The following is a 27,277-nucleotide window of genomic DNA, read 5'->3' as shown; positions in this document are numbered from 1 at the left end:
GGTCATTGTGTGAAACGGTTATTTTCTTAACACTTTGAGATGTCATTAATTACAGTAATGCTTCGGGGGGAAGAAATATAGCTAGTCTATTTCAAAAACACCAGCCTGTGAGGTTACATATTTCTCTTGCCAAGTTTCTTTTAAATTACAAAAAGAAAATTCACCATGATGATGAGTTGCGGTCTTGGGAAAATAAAAAATGGAGAGCTTGTTAAAGAGTCTATAATTAGTTTATAAATATTTCTTTCTTTAATTCAGCATACAAAAAGACAGTATGTACAGCCACATAAGAGTGGTTCATCATAACACGGCATTAAAGGAGACCCATGTGTTCCGTTCACATGCTCTGAGTGTTAGGCTTTGGACTACCTGCATGTCAGACATTCTAGGGATAATGTGCTGTTTCTAACACTGGGAGTTCTTTGTCCTTATCCTGACGATGCACACAGAACTGTGTGTCTGCAGGCGAGTCCCCAGTCAAGCTCCAGTGCTCAAGAGTTCAATACCAGTTACTAAAAGTTCCACAACTAAAAGTACTTTAAGTTCCCTTTGTGTGTTGAGCACGATTTCCCTCTCTTTCTTTCAGTGTCTGTCTCTGTTGAAAAAAGGACTACCATTTGAGGAAAAACACCATGGATCCTTCAGAACCCTTTGAATTCCGTGGAATGGTTCTGAAGTAAACGGTGAGTGTCAACATCAGAGTGAGGTTGGAAGTATACCCCCAACAGCAAACGAGGAGACTACAGTCCCTCTCCTCAAAAAACAAATCCAATATCATTTATTTGAATAAAAGTATATACGAAAATAGACATTTGATATCCGAGTACGGCAAGTGTAATGCACATTTATGAAAGGAAAGAAAAAATCCTCGAGGACGGTGGCCTTCACGTAAACCAATAGGCATTGTCACAACACCCATGTGTCCGCGTTCGTAAAATGGAAAAGGTTTTAAGTCCAGCTTGTGAGTCAGAGTTTAATTAAAAAGAATGAACAAAAATAAACACTTTCTTGTCAAAATATACATGCTAAAGCTTAAGACAAAAGTAAGCCTTCTTGGTAACGTAGTGCTTTGGTTATCTGTAGCCCCAGCACATAGACGTGGGGCGGTTAGGTGGGTGGGTGGATGAAGTAGACAACATGGACTCATTTGCAGACGTATCTCTCCACAATCCTCTCACACTTTTTACATGTGACATAGCAGCACCAGTGGTACTTGCAGTGGCAGCGCTCCACCAGCTTCTCTGTGTAGGGGTTGTAGCCACGCCCACAGCACATCATGTCACAGCTGTCGCTGCCGATGGACGTCTTGTTGCATTGCCTGGAATCAACAGACAGAAAGGGGGAAAACGTTACAACTATGTTTGAGAACTTTTTGCATTCCGAAATTACATTCATTCTGCCCCAAAACAAATGAGAGAAAAACAAACCATTCTACACACTGGTAATACATTGTGGTTTATGGAAAGCCCTCAAGGTCCCTAAAACATTTACATTTACATACACATAAACCCAGTCTCCCTAATAGATTCCCCCCTCAAACAACCCCATTGACCTTAGAAGAGTTCCTCTCTCAAAGATCAACCCCAAAACGTTTTGTCCAATGTTTTGGACAATTCCGAAACCATCTCAAGCCTAACAAATGTCTCTAAAAGGGGGAGCTTGATGAATGCTTATTGTGCATTCACCCAAACATTTTCCCCTTGTGTTTTGTCTTAGGGCACCGAATGCTTCGCTTGGGACCCTTTCTTAAGCCTGGGGGCATCTTAAGTGAGCAGAGAATAGCTGTATCATAAATCACAGTGAATACACACGGGAGCCCTCCCTCTATTTAACCCACTCTCGCTCCACATAATTGCATTGTTTTATAATACCAGAGTGTTAATGGTCAGCTTGGTGAGAGACAGAGACACTGAGAGGATGGCTGAAGCCTGCTGACACAGAGAAGGGACGAGGAGGGAATGGGTGGAGGGGCGGAAGGGAGGGAAGTTAGAGTCATTGGGAAAAGTAGGACAGACTCATTACAATAGTGGCCTTTGGGACAGGCCAATTAACAATAGCTCTACACAGATATGTTTTGTCAGAGAAAATCTGACCTTTCAGTCTGGTGCCTGGTGTAAAGTTAATGGATCAAAAGCACATGACCATCTGTAAACTCCACATCGCTCTCACACAGCTGTGTGTCTCACAGTCAGAGCTACTAATCCAATTCTGAACTAAAACATCCTTCGATGGTGCCGTCCCTCGTGAGACCCACAGCTCTTGTTGCCTTTGAGATACTGATCATCCCTCAGCTCTGGGGATGTTATTGAGGTTTAACTTGTTATGCATTTCTTATTAATACAGAACACATTCTAACCCCACAAGGAATGTCGCTACAAGGTATATCACTGGACAGCTTTCTACAGAAGGAGGCTTCCAACATGTCTATCCTTTACTAAGAAGTAGACTACATATGTTTACTGCTATTACACTCCAGGTATTATCAACGGGGTCAAAAATATCCAAGGCGAGGAGTAGCGAGATTAGAAGGGTAAACACAGATAAGGCCACCCTGAAGTGTGTACCATTGAACACGGCTCCGTCAGGGTCAAACAAAGTGCACTATCCCTTGTGGAGGGGCTAGGGATCGTGGGAGTGAGGTGGATGGTGCTGAGGCCATGTGATGGGGAGGTGCGGTTAAAACATCCCCCAGACCCCTGGGACCCTCGTTGAAACACACACCACACGACACATCAGCGTCACACATAGTCACCAGGAGGCTGGTGATGCCTTGTGACTCAGCGTAAAGCACTGAATATATGCCATAGACCATGTGTTACGGGCCCCTTATCAGGTTGGGGACAGCAGATGCATGGAGCACTGCGACTGCACCTGACATGGAGCATGTTTTCAGGTTATTTGTTAAGTGGCCTAAAGAGACATTTGCATGAATTGTTTTCAATGTTCCGCATTTCCAGCTCCAAGAGCCCTGAACCCTACTCCTTACTGAAATTTGTCATACATCTTCTGCAGCCTAGCAGAGATTTAGCTACGCTACTAAAATTAATATCCATGGCAAAAGATACAAAAGGAAGAAAACCCACTAGGCTGCCAAAGATGGCAGTTGAAGTCGGAAGTTTATATACACTTAGGTTGGAGTCATTAAAACTTGTTTTTCAACCACTCCACAAATTTCTTGTTAACAAACTATAGTTTTGGCAAGTTGGTTAGGACATCTACTTTGTGCACGACACAAGTCATTTTTCCAACAACTGCTTACAGACAGATTATTTCACTTATAATTCACTGTATCACAATTCCAGTTGGTCAGAAGTTTACATACACTAAGTTGACCGTAACTTTAAACAGATTGGAAAATTCCAGAAAATGATGTCATGGCTTTAGAAGCTTCTTTTAGGCTAATTGACATCATTTGAGTCAATTTGAGGTGTACCTGTGGATGTATTTCCAGGCCTACCTTCAAACTCAGTGCCTCAAAAGAAACTAGCCAAGACCTCAGAATTTGTTTTTAGACCTCCACAAGTCTGGTTCAGCCTTGGGAGCAATTTCCAAATGCCTAAAGGTACCACGTTCATCTATACAAACAATAGTACGCAAGTATAAACACCATGGGACCACGCAGCCGTCATACCTCAGAGGAAGGAGATGCGTTCTGTCTCCTAGAGACGTACTAGTGCAAATCAATCCCAGAACAACAGCAAAGGACCTTGTGAAGATGCTGGAGGAAACAGGTACAAAGGTATCTATATCCACAGTAAAACGAGTCCTATATCGACATAACCTGAAAGGCCGCTCAGCAAAGAAGAAGCCACTGCTCCAAAACCGCCAGAAAAAAGCCAGACTACAATTTTTGCAACTGCACATGGGGACAAAGATTGTACTTTTTGGAAAAATGTCCTCTGATCTGATGAAACAAAAATAGAACTGTTTGGCCATAATGACCATTATGTTTAGAGATAAAAGGGGGAGGCTTGCAGGCCGAAGAACACCATCCCAACCGTGAAGCACGGGGGTGGCAGCATCATGTTGTGGGGGTGCTTTGCTGCGGGAGGGAGGGACTGGTGCACTTCACAAAATAGATGACCTCGTGAAAATGGAAAATTATGTGGATATATTGAAGCAACATCTCAAGTCATCAGTCAGGAAGTTAAAGCTTGGTAGCAAATGGGTCTTCCCCAAGCATACGTCCAAAGTTGTGGCAAAATGGCTTAAGGACAACAAAGTCAAGGTATTGGAGTGGCCATCACAAAGCCCTGGCCTCAATCCCATAGAAAATTTGTGGACAGAACTGTAAAAGTGTAAAAGTGTGTGCGAGGGGCCTCCCGGGTGGTTAAGGGCGCTGTACTGCAGCGCCAGCTGTGCCATCAGAGTCCCTGGGTTCGCGCCCAGGCTCTGTCGTAACCGGCCGCAACCGGGAGGTCCGTGGGGCGACGCACAATTGGCCTAGCGTCGTCCGGGTTAGGGAGGGATTGGTCGGTAGGGATGTCCTTGTCTCATCGCACACCAGCGACTCCTGTGGCGGGCCGGGCGCAGTGCGTGCTAACCAAGGTTGCCAGGTGCACGGTGTGTCCTCCGACACATTGGTGCGGCTGGCTTCCGGGTTGGATACGCGCTGTGTTAAGAAGCAGTGCGGCTTGGTTGGGTTGTGTATCGGAGGACGCATGACTTTCAACCTTCGTCTCTCCCGAGCCCATGCAGTAGTTGTAGCGATGAGACAAGATAGTAGCTACTACAACAATTGGATACCACAAAATTGGGGAGAAAAAGGGGTAAAATTCAACAACAAAAAAACATTGAAAAAAAAAGTGTGTGCGAGCAAAGGGGCGGAATGGGCCAAAATTCACCCAACTTATTGTGGGAAGCTTGAAATGTTTGACCACAATTTAAAGGCAATGCTACCATTAAAACTTGTTTTTCCACCACTCCACAAATTTCTTGTTAACAAACTATAGTTAGCAATGCTACCAAGGCAATGCTACCAAATACTAATTGAGTTGTATGTAAACTTTTGACCCACTGGGAATGTGATGAAAGAAATAAAAGCTGAAATAAATCATTCGCTCTACTATTATTCTGACCTTTCATATTCTAAAAATAAAGTTGGGATCCTAACTGACCTAAGACTGGGAATTTTTACTAGGATTAAATGTCAGGAATTGTGAAAACTGAGTTTAAATGTATTTGGCTAAGGTGTATGTAAACTTCCGACTTCAACTGTATCTGGCCTTTACCCCAGACAAAGAAAATACCCCTTACTTCCCACTAAGTTCTCACAGTGGTCCGACCGACAACATGCAACGTGTATTTCCTAATGAATACCTTCAGATGAATAGAGAGAATCTTGTTTAATCTTAACCCGTTTCCTTCTGTGTCGTGCTCTCAAATCGATATCAGCTGAATGCACTCAGGCTCTAAGAATAACCACATTACTCACCCCTGTCTGATAGCAACACAAGGGCACGAGTCACAATGGGCATGGCAGTGACACGTGCTCAGACATACCACAGACAGGCCAATCTCAGGGACCACTTGCTTTATCAGGGATTCTCAAAACAAAATGGTGCCTGCCACCAGGGAGGGCGGCAGCTAATTAAATCAACATCCTGGACGAACTCCCCGCTTGAGAAAACAAACAGGAATGGTAATTTCCTAAATGTTAGCTGCACGGCCATGAAGCAGGAACCAGGCAGAGCCAGGCCAACATACTGAGTATGTAGAGCTTTCACAAAAGAGTAGCTATGATTTTGTAAGGTCCTATATTACAACCTGGATTCAGGGGTAGACGTAACATAGTAAATGTATATTCGGGACACTCCAAATAGTATGATATGTTACAATTCTCATGGTATTTATTAATTTATCCATTTGGTATGATATGCTCCGAATTACAATTCGTATGATATGTTTCCCGAATTGCAATTCATACAATATGTTACAAATTGGAATTCTTACAATATGTTGTGAATTTCCAAAACATATGATATGTTACATATTCTAATTTGTTGTGGGTAACGTTAGCTAGGTGTCTAATGCTAACGTTAGATAGATGGCTAATGTTAGCTAGGCTAGGGGTTGGGGGGGTTAAGGTTAGGGTTAGGTTAGGGTTAAGGTTAGGGTTAGGAGTTAGGTTAAAGTGTTACGGTTAGGGTTAGAGAAAGGGTTAGCTAGCATGCTAAGTAGTTGCAAAGTAGCTAAAAAGTAGTAAGTAGTTGCAAACTTGTTAATTGACTAAAATGCTGAAGTTGTCTGTGATGAGATTTGAACATGCAACCTTTGGGTTGCTAGACATTCACGTTATAAGTAACCTTCTGTCTTATGTAACCATACCAAATGTGACATATCATAGTAATTTGAATGTCCCGGATTTACATAAGATCAGGCTGTATATTCTTTCACAATGCTCCACCCATGACATTAGGGCTGTGGCGGTCACGAAATTTTGTCAGCCGGTAATTGTCAAGCAAATAACTGACGGTCTCACGGTAATTGACCGTAAATTAACATAAACACATTTAGCATCTCCTGGCTTCTACACATGATGCAGACCTTTGGAACATCTACATTTTAAAAAGTCTAATAAACCCATGTAATATAGCCTACACCTTCACAATACATCTATTATTTATTTTAGACAGGTCTAAAGAAACATGATATGAAAAAATTGAGTCTATTTCAGAAGAACAGAATAGCATACTTGTAGTTGTCCTTATATTAGGTCCTTACCTGGCTATGCCATATGGCTGTGGGCTACACTAGTTCATTTAGCAGACAAGATTTGCTTAGAATTCCGTGGCATTATTTATATTATTTTATAGTATGAATAATACAATTAAACAAAGCTGAATAAAAAAGAAAGGACATGTTTTCCAAACGACTTGAGGGACTGCACACGTGCGGCTATTCTGTGTTGAGCGGTTAACAAAGAAATAGGTCCTCCTTTATGCTTCATATAGAGTTATTAATGTAACTTCAATTGTTCTACAAACTTTGGGCTATAAGTTTTGATTTTTAATACATTGTAAGGCTGCATGATGCGACTCTAATGATGATTTGAAAAAAGTAGCTTGAAAGGCATGAGCTCTGCTTTGTTTTTTTTTTGCGCAGACAGTACACACTTCGTCAGACTCTCATTCACAATTTGAGAAGCACTTGATAATTCCTTGAATTTCCCGGCGGCATTCCCTTTGTGTGGCCATAATGCAACCTAAAAAAGCCATTCCTTCTGCAGCCCTTCTCCCTGAGTGCTGCCTGCTCAGAAGCACCTCTCATCTCACTCACACGGTTCGCCATCACGTGATCGGGTCTTTCTCACAGGATAAAAGTGAAGACCGACACATCGGGGAAGCAACTGCCTGTATCCTTATCCAAACCACAAAGGCGATTGTGCATGTAATGCTTTTATTATAAAGCTGCTTTTTGATGGTGAAAATGATGTTCCCCAAACTTGAAACTCACGCGCTGCATATGTATGTATGACAGTTAAGCTCTACATCCCTTGTAAAGAGTATTAATGTGCTTCATTTTCAGAAGTTATTAGGCCACTTTAGTTGTGATACAAACCTTATCAAAGCATATAGGCCTATGGTCTAGGCTACATGAGGTGTGTGACTATGATTCTAAAAAGTCACAAGTGGTAGTATATAATTCACAATTGATAGGCTAATATTGTCACCCATCAGTTTATTCTTGATTTAATCTTGTCTTTACATGTACTAAATAATATATGTGTGAAATTCGTTTTGATATAGAATGGGCCATTATCAGGCAGCGGGAAAAAATACAAGTCATCTATGCACATAAATAGCGAATGGAGGATGCTTTCCTGTAGTTCATTTTCATGCCAGCCAGGTAGGCTATACTCCTGTTTTAAAGATAAGCAATGTGCTTAATATTTGCTTAATATTAGGAAAGTTGAGAAATAAATATAGCCATCACTCTGTTTTCTCTCATAATTGCATAGCCTATAGAAATGTTGTGCAACATGAGCTCATGGGCTCTCATGAAGTGTTTGATTCGATTTTCGATAACATTTGCTTTCAATGGGACAACAGAGTTATTAATATAACATTAGAACATTTAAATTGGCTCAGAATAGGGCTCGTACACATGGATTAGTGGCCTGAGGGCACACACTTAATGTGTTGTGAAAAGTGTTATGAAATGTAATGTAATGTCATGTAATATTTAAAATTGTATATAGCTGCCTTAATGTAGCTGCCTCAAATACACACACACACACACACACACACACACACACACACACACACACACACACACACACACACACACACACAGTCTCCTGTAACAGTCTCACCTGTCCTGGGTGCCGACGGAACCCAGCTTGTCGTTCTTGGTACAGAAGTCCGGAGAGCTCTGCAGGTAGACCAGTTCGTTCTCTCTGACGGGCCTGATGTCAATGTCCTTGGGGACCAGCTGCTTGCGTGTACCCATGGGTCTGTGCACCACCTTAGTGGCTGAAAGGTACTTGGTCTTCAGGTCAATGGCAATGTCCTTCAGGTCCTGCAGGCCTCTCCAGCAGGTCCGTATGGAGCAGGAGCCAGACACACCGTGACACTTACACTTCATCACCAGCGCATCTCTCAGGGCCTGGAGGACGTGAACGTAAAACACTGTTACTATTGAGGCTAATGCTATAGCAGAAAATATGTCAAAGATTGCACAAAGGGATTGATTTACAGTAATAGGCCCTGAAAAGAGCTATATACAGTGCATTCGGAAAGTATTCAGACCCCTTAACATTTTACATATTTTGTTACATTACAGCCTTATTCTAAAATGTATTAAATTGTTTTTTCCCTCATTAATCTACACACGATACCCCATAATTAGAAAGCAAAAACAGGTTTTTAGAAATGTTTGAAAAAATAAATTAAAATAAAAACAGAAATACCTTATTTGCATAAGTATTCAGACCCTTTGCTATGAGACTCGAAATTGAAGTAAGGTGCATCCTGTTTCCATAGATCATCCTTGAGAGGTTTCTACAACTTGATTGGAGTCCACGTGTAGTAAATTCAATTGATTGGACATGATTTGGAAAGGCACACACCTGTCTATATAAGGTCCCACAGTTGACAGGGCATTTCAGAGCAAAAACCAAGCCATGAGGCTGAAGGAATTGTCCGTAGAGCTCAGAGACAAGATTGTGTCGAGGCACAGATCTGGGGAAGGGTACCAAAATATTTCTGAAGCATTGAAGGTCCCCAAGAACAAACTGGCCTCCATCATTCTTAAATACAAGGCTGGAAGTTAGGAACCACCAAGACTCTTGGCTGGCCGCCCGGCAAAACTGAGCAATCGGGGGAGAAGGGCCTTGGTCAGGGAGGTGACCAAGAACCAGATGGTCACTCTGACAGAGCTCCCAGCGTTCCTCTGTGGAGATGGGAGAACATTCCAGAAGGACAACCATTTCTGTAGCACTCCACTTTTTTTTATTTATTTTACCTTTATTTAACCAGGCAAGTCAGTTAAGAACCAATTCTTATTTTCAATGACGGACTAGGAACAGTGAGATAACTGCCTGTTCAGGGGCAGAACGACAGATTTTGTACCTTGTCAGCTCGGGGGTTTGAACTTGCAACCTTGCGGTTACTAGTCCAATGATCTAACCACTAGGCTACCCTGCCGCCCCACTAATCAGGCCTTTATGGTAGAGTGGCCAGATGGAACTCACTCCTCCTAAAAGGCACATGAAAGCCCGCTAGGGGTTTGCCAAGGGACACCTAAAGGACTCTCAGACCATGAGAAGCAAGATTCTCTGGTCTGATGAAACCAAGATTGAACTCTTTGGCCTGAATACCAAGTGTCATGTATGGAGGGAACCTGGCACCATTCCTACAGTGAAGCATGGTGATGGAAGCATGATGTTGTTGGGATGTTTTTCAGTAGCAGGGACTGGGAAACTAGTCAGGATCGAGGGGAAGATGGACAGAGCAAAGTACATAGAAATCCTTGATGAAAACATGCTCCAGAGCGCTCAAGACCTCAGACTGGGGTGAAGGTTCACCTTCCAATAGGACAACGACCCTAAGCACACAGCCAAGACAATGCAGGAGTCTCTGAATGACTTTGAGTGGCCCAGCCTGGACTTGAACCCGATCAAACATCTCTGGAGAGACCTGAAAATAGCTGTGCAGCGACGCTCCCCATCCAACCTGACAGAGCTTGAGAGGATCTGCAGAGAAGGTGCTTTAACAAAGTACTGAGTAAAGGGTCTGAATACTTCTGTAAATGGTATATTTCAGGGGTTTTTTCTCGCTTTTTCATTATGGGTTATTGTGTGTAGATTGATGAGGGAAAAAAGTATTTAATCTATTTTAGGATAAGGCTGTAATGTAACAAAATGTGGAAAAACTCAAGGGGTCTGAATACTTTCCGAATGGACTGTATGCTCAAATAATCATCCATATATCCATCTTTCAAGCCAAACTACTACTGCTACTCCTACTACTACTCCTACTACTACTACTACTAGCCTTAACCCTTGTGTGGTGTTCGGGTCTGTGGGACCCATTTTCAATGTTATATGAAGAACATGTAAAATAACAACTTTTCATTGAGTGAACACTGTGCACCGCCCTACACATTTTTATTACATATGTGGTGTTCGGGTCCACTAGACCCAAGGGTAAAAAAAAGTGTGGAAAAGTGTATGTGTAGGTGAAAACAAGTAAAAATTAAATCAAAAGTTTTAGTGTGTGCCTTCACTCTGTCTTCCTCCTCCTAACCTGGCTCTCTCCCTGCCTGTCTGCCTGTATCCCGCTATTTTCGCACTCTTTACCATTTGTAGTGTGTGAAACTACACAATGTCTTGCGGGAACCTGCACAATGTTATTATAATACATTAGTCTGATACATTGTAGCTCCTTACCACAATCAATCAGTATGGCAAAAATAATCTCTGCTCAGAGGGCCTTAGAAACAATTTTTGCAGAGAGAGAAGCTACAGTAGTGCGGAAGGAGCATTTTCCACTTTGGAAGATGAAGACATTTCAGAATATGAGGATTAAGTCTCCGTCAATTCAAAGTCTGACAGTGAGTTGGAAGAAGAGGATGAGATTGACCCTCAGCCAGCCCCAGAACCAGCCCATCAGCAGCCAGGCCGTGGGCAACCAGCTCGTCAGCAGCCTGCAGGAGGAGAAATATAGATGTAAAAAATGGTGGCATTGAATGGTCTTCTTGCCCAAAGAATGAGCCACCCCGCATGGCTGCAAATGTGATAAGGATGCAACCAGGGCCGACGCAGATGGTGGTTACTCATGTGCAGGACATAAAGTCTTCTTTTGAACTGTTCATCACAGACACCATCCAGAAAATAATTCTGGACACTAATTTGGAGGGCAGGTGTGTTTTTGGAAAGAGATGGAAGGAGATGGACAAAACTCATTTACATTTTTAGATCCAATGGGAAATCCGCAGAATCCCTGTGGAATGCAGAAACTGGCAGATAACATTTCCGTGCAACAATGTCTCTGGAAAATGTACACATTATTTCCAGGATTATCCGCTTTCGATAACTGAGCCACCAGACCAGCTCTGCAGCAGAGAGACAAGCTAGCTGCAATCAGGTCAGTGCAGAGAGACAAGCTAGCTGCAATCAGGTCAGTGTGGGACACGAGGGTGGACCGCCTTCTCCTGTTTTACAACCCTGGGCCCAACGTTACTGTTGATGAGCAGCTTATGCCATTTAGGGGCTGCTGCCCCTTCAGGCAGTACATACAGTCTAAACCTGCAAAATATTGAGTCAAGATCTGGACTGCTTGTGATGCTTCTTCATCATATGCGTGGAACTTGCAAGTGTATACAGGGAAGCCAGATGGAGGAGCCCCTGAGAAGAACCAAGGGATGCGGGTTGTCCTGGATGTGACACGGGGACTCGGTGGACACAACATCACATGCGATAACTTTTTTACTTCGCACAAGCTGGGACAGGAGTTCCTCAAGAGGAAGCTGACGATGGTAGGAACCGTATGGAAAAACAAGCCAGAGCTCCCACCTCAGGCCGACACGTCCCTAGTGTCCTACGTGCCAAAGAAAGGCAAAAATGTGGTACTCATGGATGGGAGAATCTGTGGCCAGGAACAACAAAAAATCATAATGGATTACAATGCCACAAAAGGAGGGGTGGACAATTTAAACAAGCTGGTTACAGCTGCAAAAGAAGAGCCCTACGCTTGCCCCTTGTGATATTCTTCAACATCTTGGACAACGCGTTTGTCATCTGGATGGCGTTGAACCCAGATTGGAACAGAGGGAAGCTGAAGAGAAGACGTCTCTTTCTCGAGGAGCTGGGCAAGGCATTGGTAAGACCTCAAATCTAGAGGAGGCAACATATCCCAAGGACCCCAGCTTCTGCAGCCATCGTGAGGATGATTCAGGAGGAGGATGCTGGTGCCCCATCCGTCCAAAACACAGAACTAACATCTCCAATACCGGAAGTAAGTGTGAGTGATGTTGTTGCATGTGTGTCTGACTCTCCTACCTTGACCTGCTGTAACTATATATGTGAGTGAGTGAGATGTTAGTAAAATTCCTGAACTGTGTTTTCATCCTTGTAGATTGCAGCTGGTAGCAACAAGAAGAAGCGCTGCGATGTGTGTGGAAGAAGGACAGGAAGACGCAGTACAAATCCATCAAGAGCAAGAAATACATTTGCTACACACACACAGTAAAACTCTGTCCCTCATGTGGTGGGTAGACCGGCCTTAACTTGTGTTCAATGGGGCTCATTTATCATTTCCATAAAATACTGAAAAATGTGTCCTTTCAATTTGTTCAGTTCAAAGCAATAAACATCAATAGTGATGAAAACTTTGTTTAATTTATATTTGTTTAAGATAAACATGATTTATTCCACCCGTGTCTTGATAAAAATAGATTTCTGTTAACAAAAATTCAATTTTATAAAAAAAATATATATACAGTGCTTTTATTGATATGTATGCTGTCTATATTGCTTGTAATTTATTTAAGTCAACATCTAAGTATTAAGTATTCTTATGTAAATTGTTATGGCTGTATTGTTTTAAAAACCCAATAATATTGGGTTAATAATAATAACATGAACACCACACAAGAGTTAAGACTTGTGACTCGACGTTGACTTGAGACGGATGACTTGAAATGATCTGGCTAGGTTTGTAAAATGTTTTCACTCATTTTGTGGAACTGAGTCTCTGTGGATTTACTCTCCAAGCAGCCAGAGACAGTAGCCGCAGCTACGTAGAACGTGCAACAGATTGGTGAATGAATTGGACCAGCAAACTGTTAATCAACAAAGGTCGGAAGAGCTAGCGCAGTGGTTCTCAAAGTGAGAGCGTTTTGGGGGGTCGCGAGTATAAAGCTGAATGGGAAAAATACATATTTTTCATACATATTTTAATAGGCTACACATGCATATATATTATATTTTATATATTGTGTATATATACCTTTGCCTGTTTGATCTGGTTTCTAATATAGACCTACCCTACGGTATTATACCAAAAGATTGTCTCAAAAACATCTCATCTGTGCTTCAGAACCAAAAAGTTGCAGTTCTTGATTGTTGACCAATGACCAGTCATCAGCATTGACGCGCAAAGGCGAGCGCGCATATCCAGAGATAAGTGACCAGAAATAACTTTTCTCCAGTTTTGCCTGACAAAAGCACAGTATGCCTACATTTATATTATTTATCTATATAATATACAGTTTAGAAATCAACCACAGAGGCATCTTTGCCAGAACAATAATAGGCTACCTGCCGATTTCATTGATCTTGTTCATATTTCAGGTAGTCCCAGTTTGGGTGGCTACTGGCTATATCATGTTTAAGGCTTGCTATAACATCGCACTGCCTTCAATATTATGGGATGAAAATGTAACATATTCTGGCGACTTAATTACGGTATTTGTGAAAAAGAAAAGGGCTACCCAGTTCAGGTGTCAACGAGCATTCGGCAGGCAGGCGGCCCTACAAAGTGAAACACTAAGCGTGCAGTGCAGACAGACAATGCTTTCCAGACGATCCTGAAACCTCCACTTTTTACAGGTAGGCAGTATTTTGCTTACCCTGGACTCCAGAGAAGTGACATAATATCCCTAGTTGTTATTGGCTGCTAACAGGAATGGTTGTAATGGCTGTAATGACAGGCTACATTTGCGCAGCGATTATGTTCACGTGTTAGCGTATGTGCCTCGGGCATGTGTGTGTGTGGGTCGCAAACTTTTAACCAACTATTTTTGGGAACTTGCAGGTCAAAACGTTTGAGAACCACTAAGCTAGCTAGGAAGAGAATATTGCCATAAATATATATCTAGCTCCAAATATTGTTTGGTGATCAAAAATATTAACTGTTTACTTTGCAAGCTCACCAGCAATGGGGCGGGGCATCAGTCATAAATTACTAGCATAGGCCTAGCTACTGTTCTTTTGGTATGTCAAAACTGCTTGAAATGTATAATTGACTTACATTATGAATTAGTTGGAATTAGTTGCAAAGTATGTTATAACATAATCAAAATGTGTTATAGACAAAATAATGAAAAGGGCTGTCTGGAAGCCTCAACAAAACAGTCATTGCATTTTATTTTTTTACTTGACTTGAAAAAATGTGTGATTTGACTCGACTTGAATTGTTCTTGGAAAGCATGATTTAGATTTTTTTTTTTTTTTGAATTTTTACCCCTTTTTCGTAGTATCCAATTGTTGTAGTAGCTACTATCTTGTCTCATCACTACAACTCCCGTACGGGCTCGGGAGAGACAAAGGTTGAAAGTCCTCCGAAAGTCCTCCGATACACAACCAACCAAGCCTCTGCTTCTTTAACACAGCGCACATCCAACCCGGAAGCCAGCCGCACCAATGCGCCGGAGGAAACACCGTGCACCTGGCCACCTTGGCTAGCGTACACTGCGCCCAGCCCGCCACAGGAGTCGCTGGTGCGCAATGAGACAAGGACATCCCTACCGACCAAACCCTCCCTAACCCGGGCGACGCTAGGGCGACGCTAGGCCAATTGTGCCCCACTGACCTCCCGGTCGCGGCCGGTTACGACAGAGCCTGGGCGCGAACCCAGGACTCTGATGGCACAGCTGGCGCTGCAGTACAGCGCCCTTAACCACTGCGCCACCCGGGAGGCCCTTGCATGATTTAGATTTGACTCAAGACTCGTTCGACTTGAGACTCAGATCTTGTGACTTGCTCGTTTTATTTTACCTTTATTTAACTAGGCAAGTCAGTTAAGAACAAATTCTTATTTTCAATGACAGCAGTGGGTTAACTGCCTGTTCAGGGGCAGAACGACAGATTTGTACCTTGTCAGCTCGGGGATATGAACTTGCAACCTTTCGGTTACTGATGACTTACTGTTCATTCTATGTAGTAGTATTCAGAGGTGGGACGGCAGGGTAGCCTAGTGGTTAGATCATTGGATGATCTAACCACTAGGCTACCCTGCCGTCCCACCTCTGAATACTACTACATAGAATGAACAGTAAGTCATCAGTGATCTGTGATAATAAGATTACTTTGTACCTGTCTCCCCACTTCACTGTTGTGCAGATGCATCAGCTTGTTGGCGTGGGAGCCTGCCTTCTTCATCTTCATCGGGGCGTCAGAGAACTTGGAGCCCATGACCAGGCCATAGTGCAGGTTGTCTGCACATCCGCCCCAGCGGTAGCCCGGCTCAGGGATCTCCCCGGGGATGGGGCCGCATGAACACAGGCGCAGGTCCCCCGACGTGCATGCCTGCGCTATGGTGTGGCTGATGGCCGCCGCAGACAGGGCATACACAAACGCTGACTCCCTCGTGCCTGTTTGGAACAAGACAAGGCCTTTTGAGTGAGGGAAAATACATCAGTGAGTATAATTTTTGTAGTAGAATCTAACCTTTATCTATTGTATCATTGAACAGTTTGCCAAGTGAAACCTCAGTAAGAGTAACATCAGATAGTCACTGGACATATATGGTTATACAGCCAGAGTGGATCATATGGATCTAATGTAGGGTGATGAAGTGTGTACACAAAGAGGGCAGATATGTCAATGCTGGACGATGGAGGTGGGAGACAGGAAGAACCAGCCAGACCACAAAAACATCCCTGTATGAAGAAGACCACTAGTTTATTGTTGGCCAGTGGCTTCTCAAGACTGGTCTAACAGTTGACAGATGGAGCTTGTCTTCTCCTGAGGCGTATCATCGTGGAGCTATCTCCTTAAATCTTTGATTAGGAGCCAGCTCTTTGCTGTGTTTTATATATATATATATATATATATCTTCACCCAAACTCAGTAAAACTGGAACTGACATTGGCTCTGCCTGGCTCAGCAAAGATCCCTTTGGCAATGGAAATAAACCCATCAAAGTAGAAGTACAGAACATGGAAAGACTCTCAGACAAATCACTGAAAGGAGTGTGCATATAATGAGACAATGATCGATCAAAATCTGTAGGCATGTACTGTATACATTACTAATGCTTTGTACTGGAAGGAGCAACTAAGAGCCTGCCTGTTCATACGACGTATGTTCAGTTGAGTTCGCTGATAATATTTGACATCTTGCAGTACTATAGAAAACCAGATGCGTGTAGGTAATGTGTGACGTAAAAGGGATTTAAAACTGAGAAGGATGAGTTGTCACAAAAAAAAAGATGTCTAGATCCCTTCTAATAGTCACTGTCAAACTCAATACTATCTCTCACGTGAAGAATGGAATCTATTGTGTCACAAAAGAGAGTCAAGGCACTGTTAAGCTATGAAGACAACCACATCAAGTACTTGGAACATAAAGAGAAGGACTGTAGCACGGATATTAGGGAGGTGGGTGGCTAGGGTGATAAAGGACAATTTTCTTTCTTTCAAGGGGACACAAAGAAGAATGGTAGCCTTTGCTTGGCCCAGTCTGCTCTGCCCTCAGAGCACAAAAGACCCCCAAGGACGATGATTAAGGCTTTAAACTCTCGCTTGTAAATGATCTCCTGCAACACTTGAATTAGCTTTTTGAATCCCACCAAGGACACAGAGTTTCTACTGTGCTGATAATTTGGTCTGAGATGATCACTCCTAGTTCTATTGAAAAAAACGTTTGGGTTGCACACCTAGCACAATGGATCTCACACCACCATTTCAATCAATTGATCTCACAGCACCATAAACAGTAGGGGAGACTGGGGTTTGTTGTCTCACGGGTTTTGGTATTTGGCATTTTATTAGGATCCCCATTAGTTACTGCTGAAGCAGCAGCTCCTCTTCCTGGGGTCCACACAAAACATAAAACATGACATAATACAGATAATTAATAGACAAGAACAGCTCAAGGACAATCTAAATGGCACTGTGCAATATTTGTAAGGTTAACGTGTGCATTCTTTGAAAGAACCGATCCACCTGGTCTATTCATGTCAGCATGTCAAAACAGTGAGGTTAGGAGAATTTGTGTTTTACATAGATGAGGGGGGATTTTCTTTACTTTTTTTGTTTTAATTACGGGAGTATCCATGAACAATTATGTTTGTTGAAAAGAAGAGAGGGAGAGCTATATTTCAAACCTATTTTCTGAGTTCCAAGGTCCAGCCATGTAGTAACTAACATCTTTATTAGCATTGGGGTTGTTTGTCACTATCAACTCCATTATAATAAATCCCAAGCTCTTTTGTGCTTGTGCTATAAAAAGTTCCCTTCGTTGCCGCTCTCTCACACACATATTTTTTATGTCCCCCCCCACACACACACACATGCTTGTGCAAACAAACACATACACACCCAAATTTACTCAAAATGTCATATGTTTTTCTCACGGCATAAAATGTTGAATTTGTTAGAAATATCCTTAGTTCAAAGAAAGGCTTTTTCTAAGATGATGTATGCTATATTGCTTTATTTCCTGTTACAAAAAGAATAAGCTACTAGCAAACATTGTGACAACCAACAACATATTGTGTGACATCCTATCCCACGATGGGGCTGGTTGTCACAGGTGGACAGAGTGTGTTTTGATGGCTTATAACTCCATGTTGGAATAAGATATGAGGGTCCCCATTTCAACCCAATACCTTGGTCTTTCTCCTAATATTGAAAATAGCCTTTTAAGATATACTGGTGCTGAGAAATACACACAAGAGTAAAAAGTGTGACAGCCAACCCCGGTCTCCCCTAGATTGTGACCAGTAGGCCTACCTCTGTCAAGATCTGGACGATACCTCGAGGAGTCACTGGGGATTTCAATCGAGGAACAGTTCCAGCGCATGTCAGCGAAGGTCTTCTGGCAGGTCTTCTTGACCTCGCGTGCTGCGGCGATGATGGTCTGCATGAGCTCCAGGTTGCTCCGACACAGTTGGGCTTGTGACGACACCAGGCCGGGCAGCAGCTTGCAGTGTTGGGTCTGGTTGATGTGTAAGGACGTGGGTGTGTGAGATAGGGCCCTGGAACAGAAACATACGTAATTATAAGTACTTCATTATGATGGCTTCAACTCAGAGGTTTCTATACTGCAAAAATGTAATCTGAAAAATTCCAAGATCAAAATATTTAACATTTTTGATATGAAATATGACATGATTTTATGAATGCAAAAGCCGATGCCATAGTTAAAAGTCATTTTCTCACTTCTAACATACATACATTTTTAGGCCCATAACTATAGCTATGATACATACTGAACCATTGCGCTTCAAACTTGTTTTGAAACAATCAAACAGATTATCAGAACTGTTGGAACTTTTAACATTTTTGGCATTCGTACCACTTGACTTGGAAGATACAAAAATACCAGAGAGAGGCTGCCAATGAAAATCTCTCAAGAAGTCACGAACAGGTAAAACATAACAGACCACAGCTTGGCATCAGACTATTCTCCTGATTTAGTTCAGCAGAGGAGGTTCCAGAACATGCCAAATGATGAATTCATCATAGGCAAAAATCCTGACCCAGATCTAACTGACAGCACTACATCTATCCATCTATCATCATTTACATTCTTCATTGTTAAAAGGATTGCATTCTACCGAGAATTTTGTTTGGCATAAATCATCTGATTACGAAATCTAAAAGGGGGGCACACATACTTGATTTGCACATAGACAGAACAGAAGATTAGTTCATAGAAAAACCACCAGAGAACCTGGTCAGTCAGTGTCTGACTCTGTTTTCTATGTCTTGTAGCAGCACTGCGAGGGAGAGAGAGTTCCGTGAGAACCAGCCAGTGCCTCCTGCACTATGGCCTGTTTCGGATTAGGAGTGAGGGGAGTGGCCACTCCATGCCCAACGATAAGTTGTGACAGACTCCCCTGTGCTCGTGGTAACCCAGAGCTCACAGGTGTTTATGGCTGCATCTGGTTCACATCCAGGCCCCGTAGAAATATCAAGGCTGGGAGAGACCCTTTCTACTATAGGATTTAGCACAATGTCATGCAATCTCCATCTCTCTCTGAGGCACATTTGCTGTTCGACTGTTATAGCCTATAGAAATCTTACAACAACTCACTCATAGGTTTCAGATGCTACAGATGGTTAAAAAAAAACATCCCAAATCATGTGCAGGCATAAAATATCAATCAATCTATGAACCAAAGAAAAATATGTACCAAAGTCAATGAGGAATATGTATATCTAAGGGAAAAACTTCAAAATTATGTCACTCTTGGTTATAATGAAGTTTAACACACAAGCTGCTTGTTGCTTTCGAGTACTCTGTTCTAACAGAGTATTCATTTTTCACTCCATAATTCCCATTCAAATCTTTGAGAATTGAGAACCTGGACTGAAATAATGCACAGCCTTTCTTTTAGTTTACCGGCAGAAAATGTGGCAAATGTTCATCCTCAGATGGACAATAAAGTTATATTATATTTTTCTGCAGGTTTAGAATAAATACAGTAGGAAACAAGAAGGACTTGGAGAGCCCCAGCTTCTGTTTTGCTGCCTATGCACAACACAAGCCACAATAAACAGTAAAGCAAAAGGAAGAATGCACACACATAAAAGACAACATAAAAGTTCCTTACAGCCATTTGATGCCGGAGCAGATCTGGGACAGCAGCAGAATGGTAAGCAGACAGAGTGGGAGGGTGTTAGACGTTTTCTTCATAATGATAGTGTTCCAACTTAGAGATGACAGTAATGCAGGTGGCTGTTGGCTTTTAGGCTCTTATAGGTGCAATCACAAGTCAACTGCCATGACACCGTCTTCCCCTCTTTCCCCTGTTTGGTGGAACACAAAAATACACCATTAAAGGAACACTCCACACTATTCAAAGCAAAATGTCAAAAGATAATCTATGCTATAATGGTTTTGTTCACTGCCACATTTCTTATGTATAGTGGAAAAGTAATAGAGAAATCTAAAACCCTATTTCAAGAAATGTATTAATTGTGGAACTCTTTTGCTCATCCTTCCCACTGGCGCAACAACACTCACTGCAGGGGCTATTGAGAGTTGACAGACCCCCCCCCCCCACACACACACACACACAAACTGAATTGTATTTTCTGCTTACCCTCAGATACATTTCAGATAGTAATATGATCAGTGGATGGCAACATCAGCAGCACACACTACCCTACAGCAGACACGGTTGTACTTGTACAGGGCATTACCTCCATCAGATAGGGTTTTTAATTGTCGAGTGATGATAAGGAAGCTCTTTGAAAATAACTTTAATTTTATGCCTCAAACAAAACACTAATCTCACTGATTATAGTGATATTTAAAGTGGAAATAATAGTTGCTTAATACGTCTCATCAACACATAATAAGACAGTATAATAACACTATTATTTCACTATATTTTCACCATGATACACATCTTTCTAAGCATCTCTAACCATGTGGGTAATACAAACCTATAGCCTAATTTATATACATGTTGCGAATTGTGATCTAAATTGGCTACGCTGTACAGGAGCACAACATCAGACCCTTTGGAAATGTCAGCTACAGCACATGTGGTATAACGGTTAGCAAGCGATCAACTATCAGCAGGCAATCAGTTTAGATAAGAATATCCGATTTTACATTAAAAACATTTATTTAACATTTAAACACATTTAACATTTCTTCACAAAACCTTAAAGTTGTGGTAGTTCCATTTGTCCCGATCTCCAATTTTATATAAGGTGCATTGGGTTTATGCGAGGGAAACCACTCTATGCATGCAGAGGTTACTTTGGTATTTTGTGTGGGGTGAAACTGTCAATGAAATGAATAGTTTTCCCCATGATCACCTTCAACGAATATCTATTACATTCCCGTTGTATAATATAGCCGTATCAGCCACTAAACCTAAATATTGGAACTTTATTATCTTTCAAATTCCCCTCCATCTGCATGTTTGAAGCTGTCTCCTTGTTATTATAGCCTTCTACCTCTATTCAGTCGCAGTGGGAACAATAGGTAAATAAAGTTACTCTTAAAATGTAGTTTGAGTCACGTTCAAGTTAATAAGGCAGCCTACACTCGAGTCCTTATTCGAAAATATATTGGATATTATCTATCCAAACTCAAATCAGATATATAGTAGCCTAATCTTTTAAATAGCCTAGTTCGTGTTCAACCAATTAAAAGCTATCAAACTCTGAAAATAAGCATGTCATCGATAACTTTAGACTTTGATAGTCATGTCATGATAGACCATTGCTCCTCACCTTTAATGATGATTCGTGTCAGTGTAATATCCTTTTGAATTCAATATCCTCCACAAATTCGTATAAATCCACAATTTCGCAATTCAAATGAATCCAAAGAAGTAAGCATCGTTTTACTCCCCAGCAACAGTGGCTACCTCTTCTCTCTCGCAGGTTATTCAGCGTGCAGTGCCTCTCGCTGCGGAATGTGTTGGACTCATGGCAGTGGGGCAGCCTCAACTCATAAGTACTCCTGCGCCGCTTTGATCTCGCTGGTGATGTCAGGCACAATTAGCATAACAAAGCGGGTTGAATTTGGACTTCCAAGGAGAGACGTAAGATACCCACACTGTCATTGTCCAATCTTGCTCTACATGTTAGATCATTTTAACCAGTTGCGCTATAGTTTTTGTTATATATTTTCGCAGTTTTATTTTCTAGGTTGCCCCCAACACTAATGCTCACAATAATGATAATAGTTTAATGTATAATAGAAACCACGAATAGTTTCAAGTTTTAATGTCACATACACAAGTACAGTGAAATGCCTTTCTTGCAAATTCAAAACCCGACAATGCAATAATAAATAACAATGTAATACTAGAAAAAAACACATGAGAAATAAGACGGAATATGAAAAACACAATAAGTAAGTAAGTAAGCATACTGCAGAGTCTGTTCCAATACCATATGTACAATGTGCAGGGATACTGCAGTAAATACAACATTATATAAGATTAACAGAGTAGCAGCAGCTTGTATGTGAATGCATGTCCGTGTGTGTAGAGTCTGTACAAACGTATGTGCATATTATGTGTGAGTGAACAGATGTTGTGTACGTGTGTAGGGCCCTGTGAGTGTGCATAGACAGAGTACAAAACTAAAACAAAAGGTCAATAACGATACAAGGTTAACTCAGATAGTCCGTGTAGGTATTTTGTTAACTATTTATAAGTCTTATTGCTTGGGGATAGAAGCTGTCCAGACTTGATGCACCGGTACCGCTTGCCGTGCGGAAGCAGAGAGAATAGTCTATGGCTTGGGAGGTTAGTCTTTAACGATTTCCCGGGCCTTCCCACCACACCGCCTGATATAGATATCCTGGATGGCAAGGAGCTCAGCCTAATAGGCCCAATAATATATGATGATGATGATTATTATTTTTATTTTTAGTATTATGCTATTACCATAATGGGCCTGTTGTTTTATTATCAGCATCGTCTATGCATTAAAAAAAACTGAAATGTAATTCCAACTCAATGTGGACAACTTGAATATGCTGAGTTTTGTTAAATATATTTAATAATAATAAACAAAAACAGGGGCGTACTGAAAATGTTTCATGCACATAATGATTCCACCATGGTCACCTTATTAATAATTTTACAAGCGAGGCAGGTAACTATTTCCTTATAGTTTCTGTCTTTTAATATCAGTGAATGTTCCCATGCATCGCCATATGCATTTTCTATTAACCAATAACCTGGCTCTCTTTGCTCACTTTGCCTCATGCAGAGAATTCTGTAACGCTCAGTGCTCTCCCCTCAGTAAAACAACCACACACCCAAGCGCTGTAACAACCATGCAACTAAGACACCTTCATTAATAAGAATGTTTCCACTGTTAACACGGTTCCAGTGTGTTGTTGTCTGACTGAGGCAGAGCTCCGCAGGTAATTTGTGTTTTTATTTTATTTTATTTTATGGGGACAAACTTAATGAGAAAGGAGCGCACAACAATGTAGGCTACAATTACATTTCAGAACGCATGGTCCTATAGGACCATTAACTATGAGTGTAATTTATGTACATTGGATTACGAGGGTAAAAACGCACATGACAGAATAAAAATTAGGATGGCATTTTATTTTACTGGCTAAACCATCCCAGAATGAAATGTAATCATTTATAAATGAAAATGTAGAAAACAACGTTTATTAAGATGGGAAATGTTTTATGAACAGTCCTACTGGAATGTTACATTACATTATGGAATACTTTGCCGAGTAATTTTGAAACCCTGATACAGTCTTTGCAAAAACAAAAGACAAACTGGAAAAGTTATTTCGTGATATTTAAACAACACCTCAATTCATCAGATTTTACAATGCTGGGGTAGGAACCTAAATCAACTTTAATATCCATGTTCCATTTTTTATACCTTTAATACCAGTATAATGACAGCCTTTATCTTCTGTTTGGAAATTGTATGAAAACAGAAATTACATGTCCATTGAATATAACTGGTTTAAAAATGATCCAGGGAGGCTCCAGTTGCTAGCTGGTGGAGCCAGAATACACGGATTAGAAATAGAATCATGACATTATACAAAAAGAATTCTGAAACTAGTAACACTATCACAGCCGCTCTTTCTCACATCATCTGTTTTTACTCAACAGGGGTCCTCTACCAAACAGTATTATTTTTCTGGTCGGGTATCATGAAACTTGCTTGAAACGCAATAATGGGAAAGCAAATTAATACGCACGCGCACGCGCGCGCACTCGCCCCCCCAGTGTAGAGTGGGCTGGGCTCCAGACTGGCCTGCAGGCATGGTTTAAACCACTGACCTTGCTCCCTGCCCCACGCCCAACATGCTAGCAGATCCTCTACTGGCTGCTCCAGAGGGGAGAAGGATTAAGATCTGTCACAGTTTCTTTCTGCCGGTTTGATCATGTGGGGTAGACACATTTACGAACCAGGACATGCCCACTTTTCCTCTGCACAGGGGGATTCTGTGGCCCAAATCTCTTTGGCAAACATGATACAATCCAAGGTTGTTATTTGACAGTAACGTGTCTAGGGAACGCTTGGAGTTTGAGTTAACCTTTTACTGCAGTGGGCTAAATCAGGGTCACACAGAGTAGACTTAAACAAATCTTATTTGTAGTGTGACTGCACTATGCCATGTTTCTGGTTCTGGCGGAGTGGGTGAAATGTGTTTTATGGTAGTAAACTGTGAATGGACATGGGTTGTACTGTGTGTGGGGAAGGAGGGGGCTGCAGCAGAGCTTACTGTAGCTGGAGCACTACAGCACCGTCTCAGGGTTGACCGTTTTACACAGAGGCTCTCCATTCCTGTCTGAGCCAGGATCAACATACAGGCCTTTGATCTCCCATCTCACCTTTCAACCAACACACAGGGGTAAGGAATCCTTTTGGCTGTTCTGACTGGACAGCAAAGCCACACGACTTCATAAAAATGAAAAACCTCAGTTGTTTTACCCAATAACAGCCAAACCTTCATCAAACCTTTGTTTGGATTTAGCACCTGCAATTATTCTCTGTATATGTATAACAAACTCACAATGCCTTGTTCTACCCCACAGAAAGAGCCTGAAGAGGTCTGAATACAATGCTTAAACGTTTGGGAGGAATGGCTTTTCCAGCTCACAATGTTGTGCCATTGTCTCCCCAATCACAAGTGTACCAGAGCTATAGCAAGAGGAGATAAGACCACTCACCTTTCGCCTCCTGGGATACAGGCCTGAATGGGCCCTGAGTCACAGCTACCCAGCAACTACCCCCTGAAAATACTAACCTGTCTGGCATCCATTCAACCCTTTCCTTTTATGTCTCTATCCCTCCTGTTCCATGTTTCTAAACATCACCACCAGACTGGCAAGTTTCATCATGGTGTTGCATAAACTTGTTTTAGCGCTCACATCAAATCAAATCGTATTTGTCACATGCCCTGATTACAACCTTATCGTGAAATGCTTACTTACAAGACCTTAACCAACAATGCAGTTGAAATAGAGTTAAGAAAATATGTACAAAATAAACTAAAGTAAAAAGTAAATAAATAAAAAAGTAACACAACAAAATGACATAACAATAACGAGGCTATATACAGGGGGTACTGGTACCGAGTCAATTTGCGGGGGTACAGGTTACTCCCATCTACAGGCACATCATTTTTTTGTTAGTTCAATCAAGTAACCAATGTGAATGCCATTGTATTATTGTGAGAAAGATCTGAAAGTTGATATATGCTTATGTTTGTAGCTCCCACAATGCAGTATACTTAACAATACAAAACAATACACAGAAATCCAAACACTAAAAATAAAGAAATTAACTAATATCAGAACGAGCAATGTCAGAGTCGGGAATATAAATATACATATGGATATAGTGTTGTGTAGAGACAGTATGGACAGGATATGAATAGGAAAGATGTGTACAGCAGTAGTTATATAGGATGAGCCTTGACTAGAATACAGTATGTACATATGAAGTGGATAAACATTATTAAAGTGAGCTGTGTTCAATGACTATGTACATAGGGCAGCAGTCTCTAAGGTGCAGGGTAATGTATCGGGTGTTAAGCGTCTAGTAACAGTGCCTAAGTTCAGGGTAGGGTACTGAGCGGAGGACGGCTAGTGGTGTCTATCTCTAGATGGTAGCGGGGTGAACAGGCCGTGGCTCGGGTGGCTGAGGTCCATAATGATTTTCCTGGACTTCCTGTGACACCGGATGGATTAGATGTCCTGGAGGGAAGGCACATATACAATGCAAATTAAGTGTCCTCTTGTTGATGAATATTTCAAAAGATCCTCACTGTAAGCTTAACTTCTTCTGAAAGCAGATGGAAATCCTGGAAATCTCTGAGACACAGACAGACATAGCTCTTTCTGGCTTCCTGCAACATTATTCCATAAATTATTACCTCTTACTAGCTCAGACTTTGATGAAAATGGTCTATTTGAATTTTTTCATCAAATGTTTACCACCAAACACTACGGGATTCTATTATCAGTTTGTTCTGATATAAAACATGACATTTGTGTCGGTGACATCCTATACAACACCATAATCAATAAAAGCACCAAACTTTCCCTATAAAAAGGGAAAAAGCATCATCAAAGAGGCAGCTCACCAATGTGAAAATACTATCTTGATGTGTGGATTTTCAGGTGCTCTTCTTCACAGGCAATAGTGTACCTCACAGCAGGGTCCACAACAGAAACAACGATCATCATCCAATTTGTGCTCTATAGTCAGGAGAAGATAGGAGCACATCTTTTGTGTACCATTTGTTTATAACCATTCTTAAACTCTGCTTTGAGGAGCCTAAACCCTTTCAAGTGACAGATGGGTGGCACTTAATTTGGTCTTCAAGGAGTGCTCAGGCCTGTATAGGACTGTTTATCCATTCATGGAACCTTTGGCAAATGTACTTGTCTGGATCCAGAGTCCAACACCATTGGTTACTCATTTCAAAGGTGAAATGATATATTTACAGATTAATTTAAAATTAATATCATAGTTCCATACTAAAATCCAGCCACACTATAATATTAAAGGGATACTTCAGGATTTAGGCAATGACGCCCCCAGAGTAAGATGAACTATGGATACCATTTTATGCCTGCGTGCAGTTTGAAGGAAGTCGCTAACTAGGGTTCGAGCAATTGCTAACTAGCTTTAGCGCAATGACTGGAAGTCTATGGTGCCTACTAGAATGCTAGTAGATACAATAGACTTCCATTCATTGTGCTAACGCTAGTAAGCATAGGCTACCTCTAATTTCCTTCATACTGGATGCAGAGACATAAAAATGGTAACCATGAGTTGATCTGACTCTGGGGAAGTAGATAAAGGGCTTCATTGCCAAAATCCCAAAGTATCCCTTTAAGTGATTTCTCAA

The 27,277-nt window shown here is 41.6% G+C and overlaps 1 protein-coding gene across 1 annotated transcript; it reads right to left on the bottom strand.

Moving 5' to 3' along the window:
* Positions 1-226: 226 nt before the first annotated feature.
* Positions 227-22,327, bottom strand: LOC110537457 (protein Wnt-11). The gene is made up of 6 exons (XM_021623518.3): positions 21,646-22,327; positions 20,007-20,202; positions 18,181-18,425; positions 15,539-15,816; positions 8,315-8,607; positions 227-1,318 (listed from the first exon to the last, which is right to left on the bottom strand). The coding sequence occupies exons 2-6, from the start codon at positions 20,087-20,089 to the stop codon at positions 1,144-1,146; spliced, it is 1,074 nt and encodes a 357-aa protein (XP_021479193.1). The 5' UTR covers positions 20,090-20,202; positions 21,646-22,327; the 3' UTR covers positions 227-1,143.
* Between the last annotated feature and the right edge of the window lie 4,950 nt (positions 22,328-27,277).

This window comes from Oncorhynchus mykiss, chromosome 12 (genome assembly GCF_057628025.1).
Source record: "Oncorhynchus mykiss isolate SJ-2025 chromosome 12, ASM5762802v1, whole genome shotgun sequence".
NCBI classification, from domain to species: Eukaryota; Metazoa; Chordata; class Actinopteri; order Salmoniformes; family Salmonidae; genus Oncorhynchus; species Oncorhynchus mykiss.
This window is presented reverse-complemented; position numbering and strand designations above follow the sequence as displayed.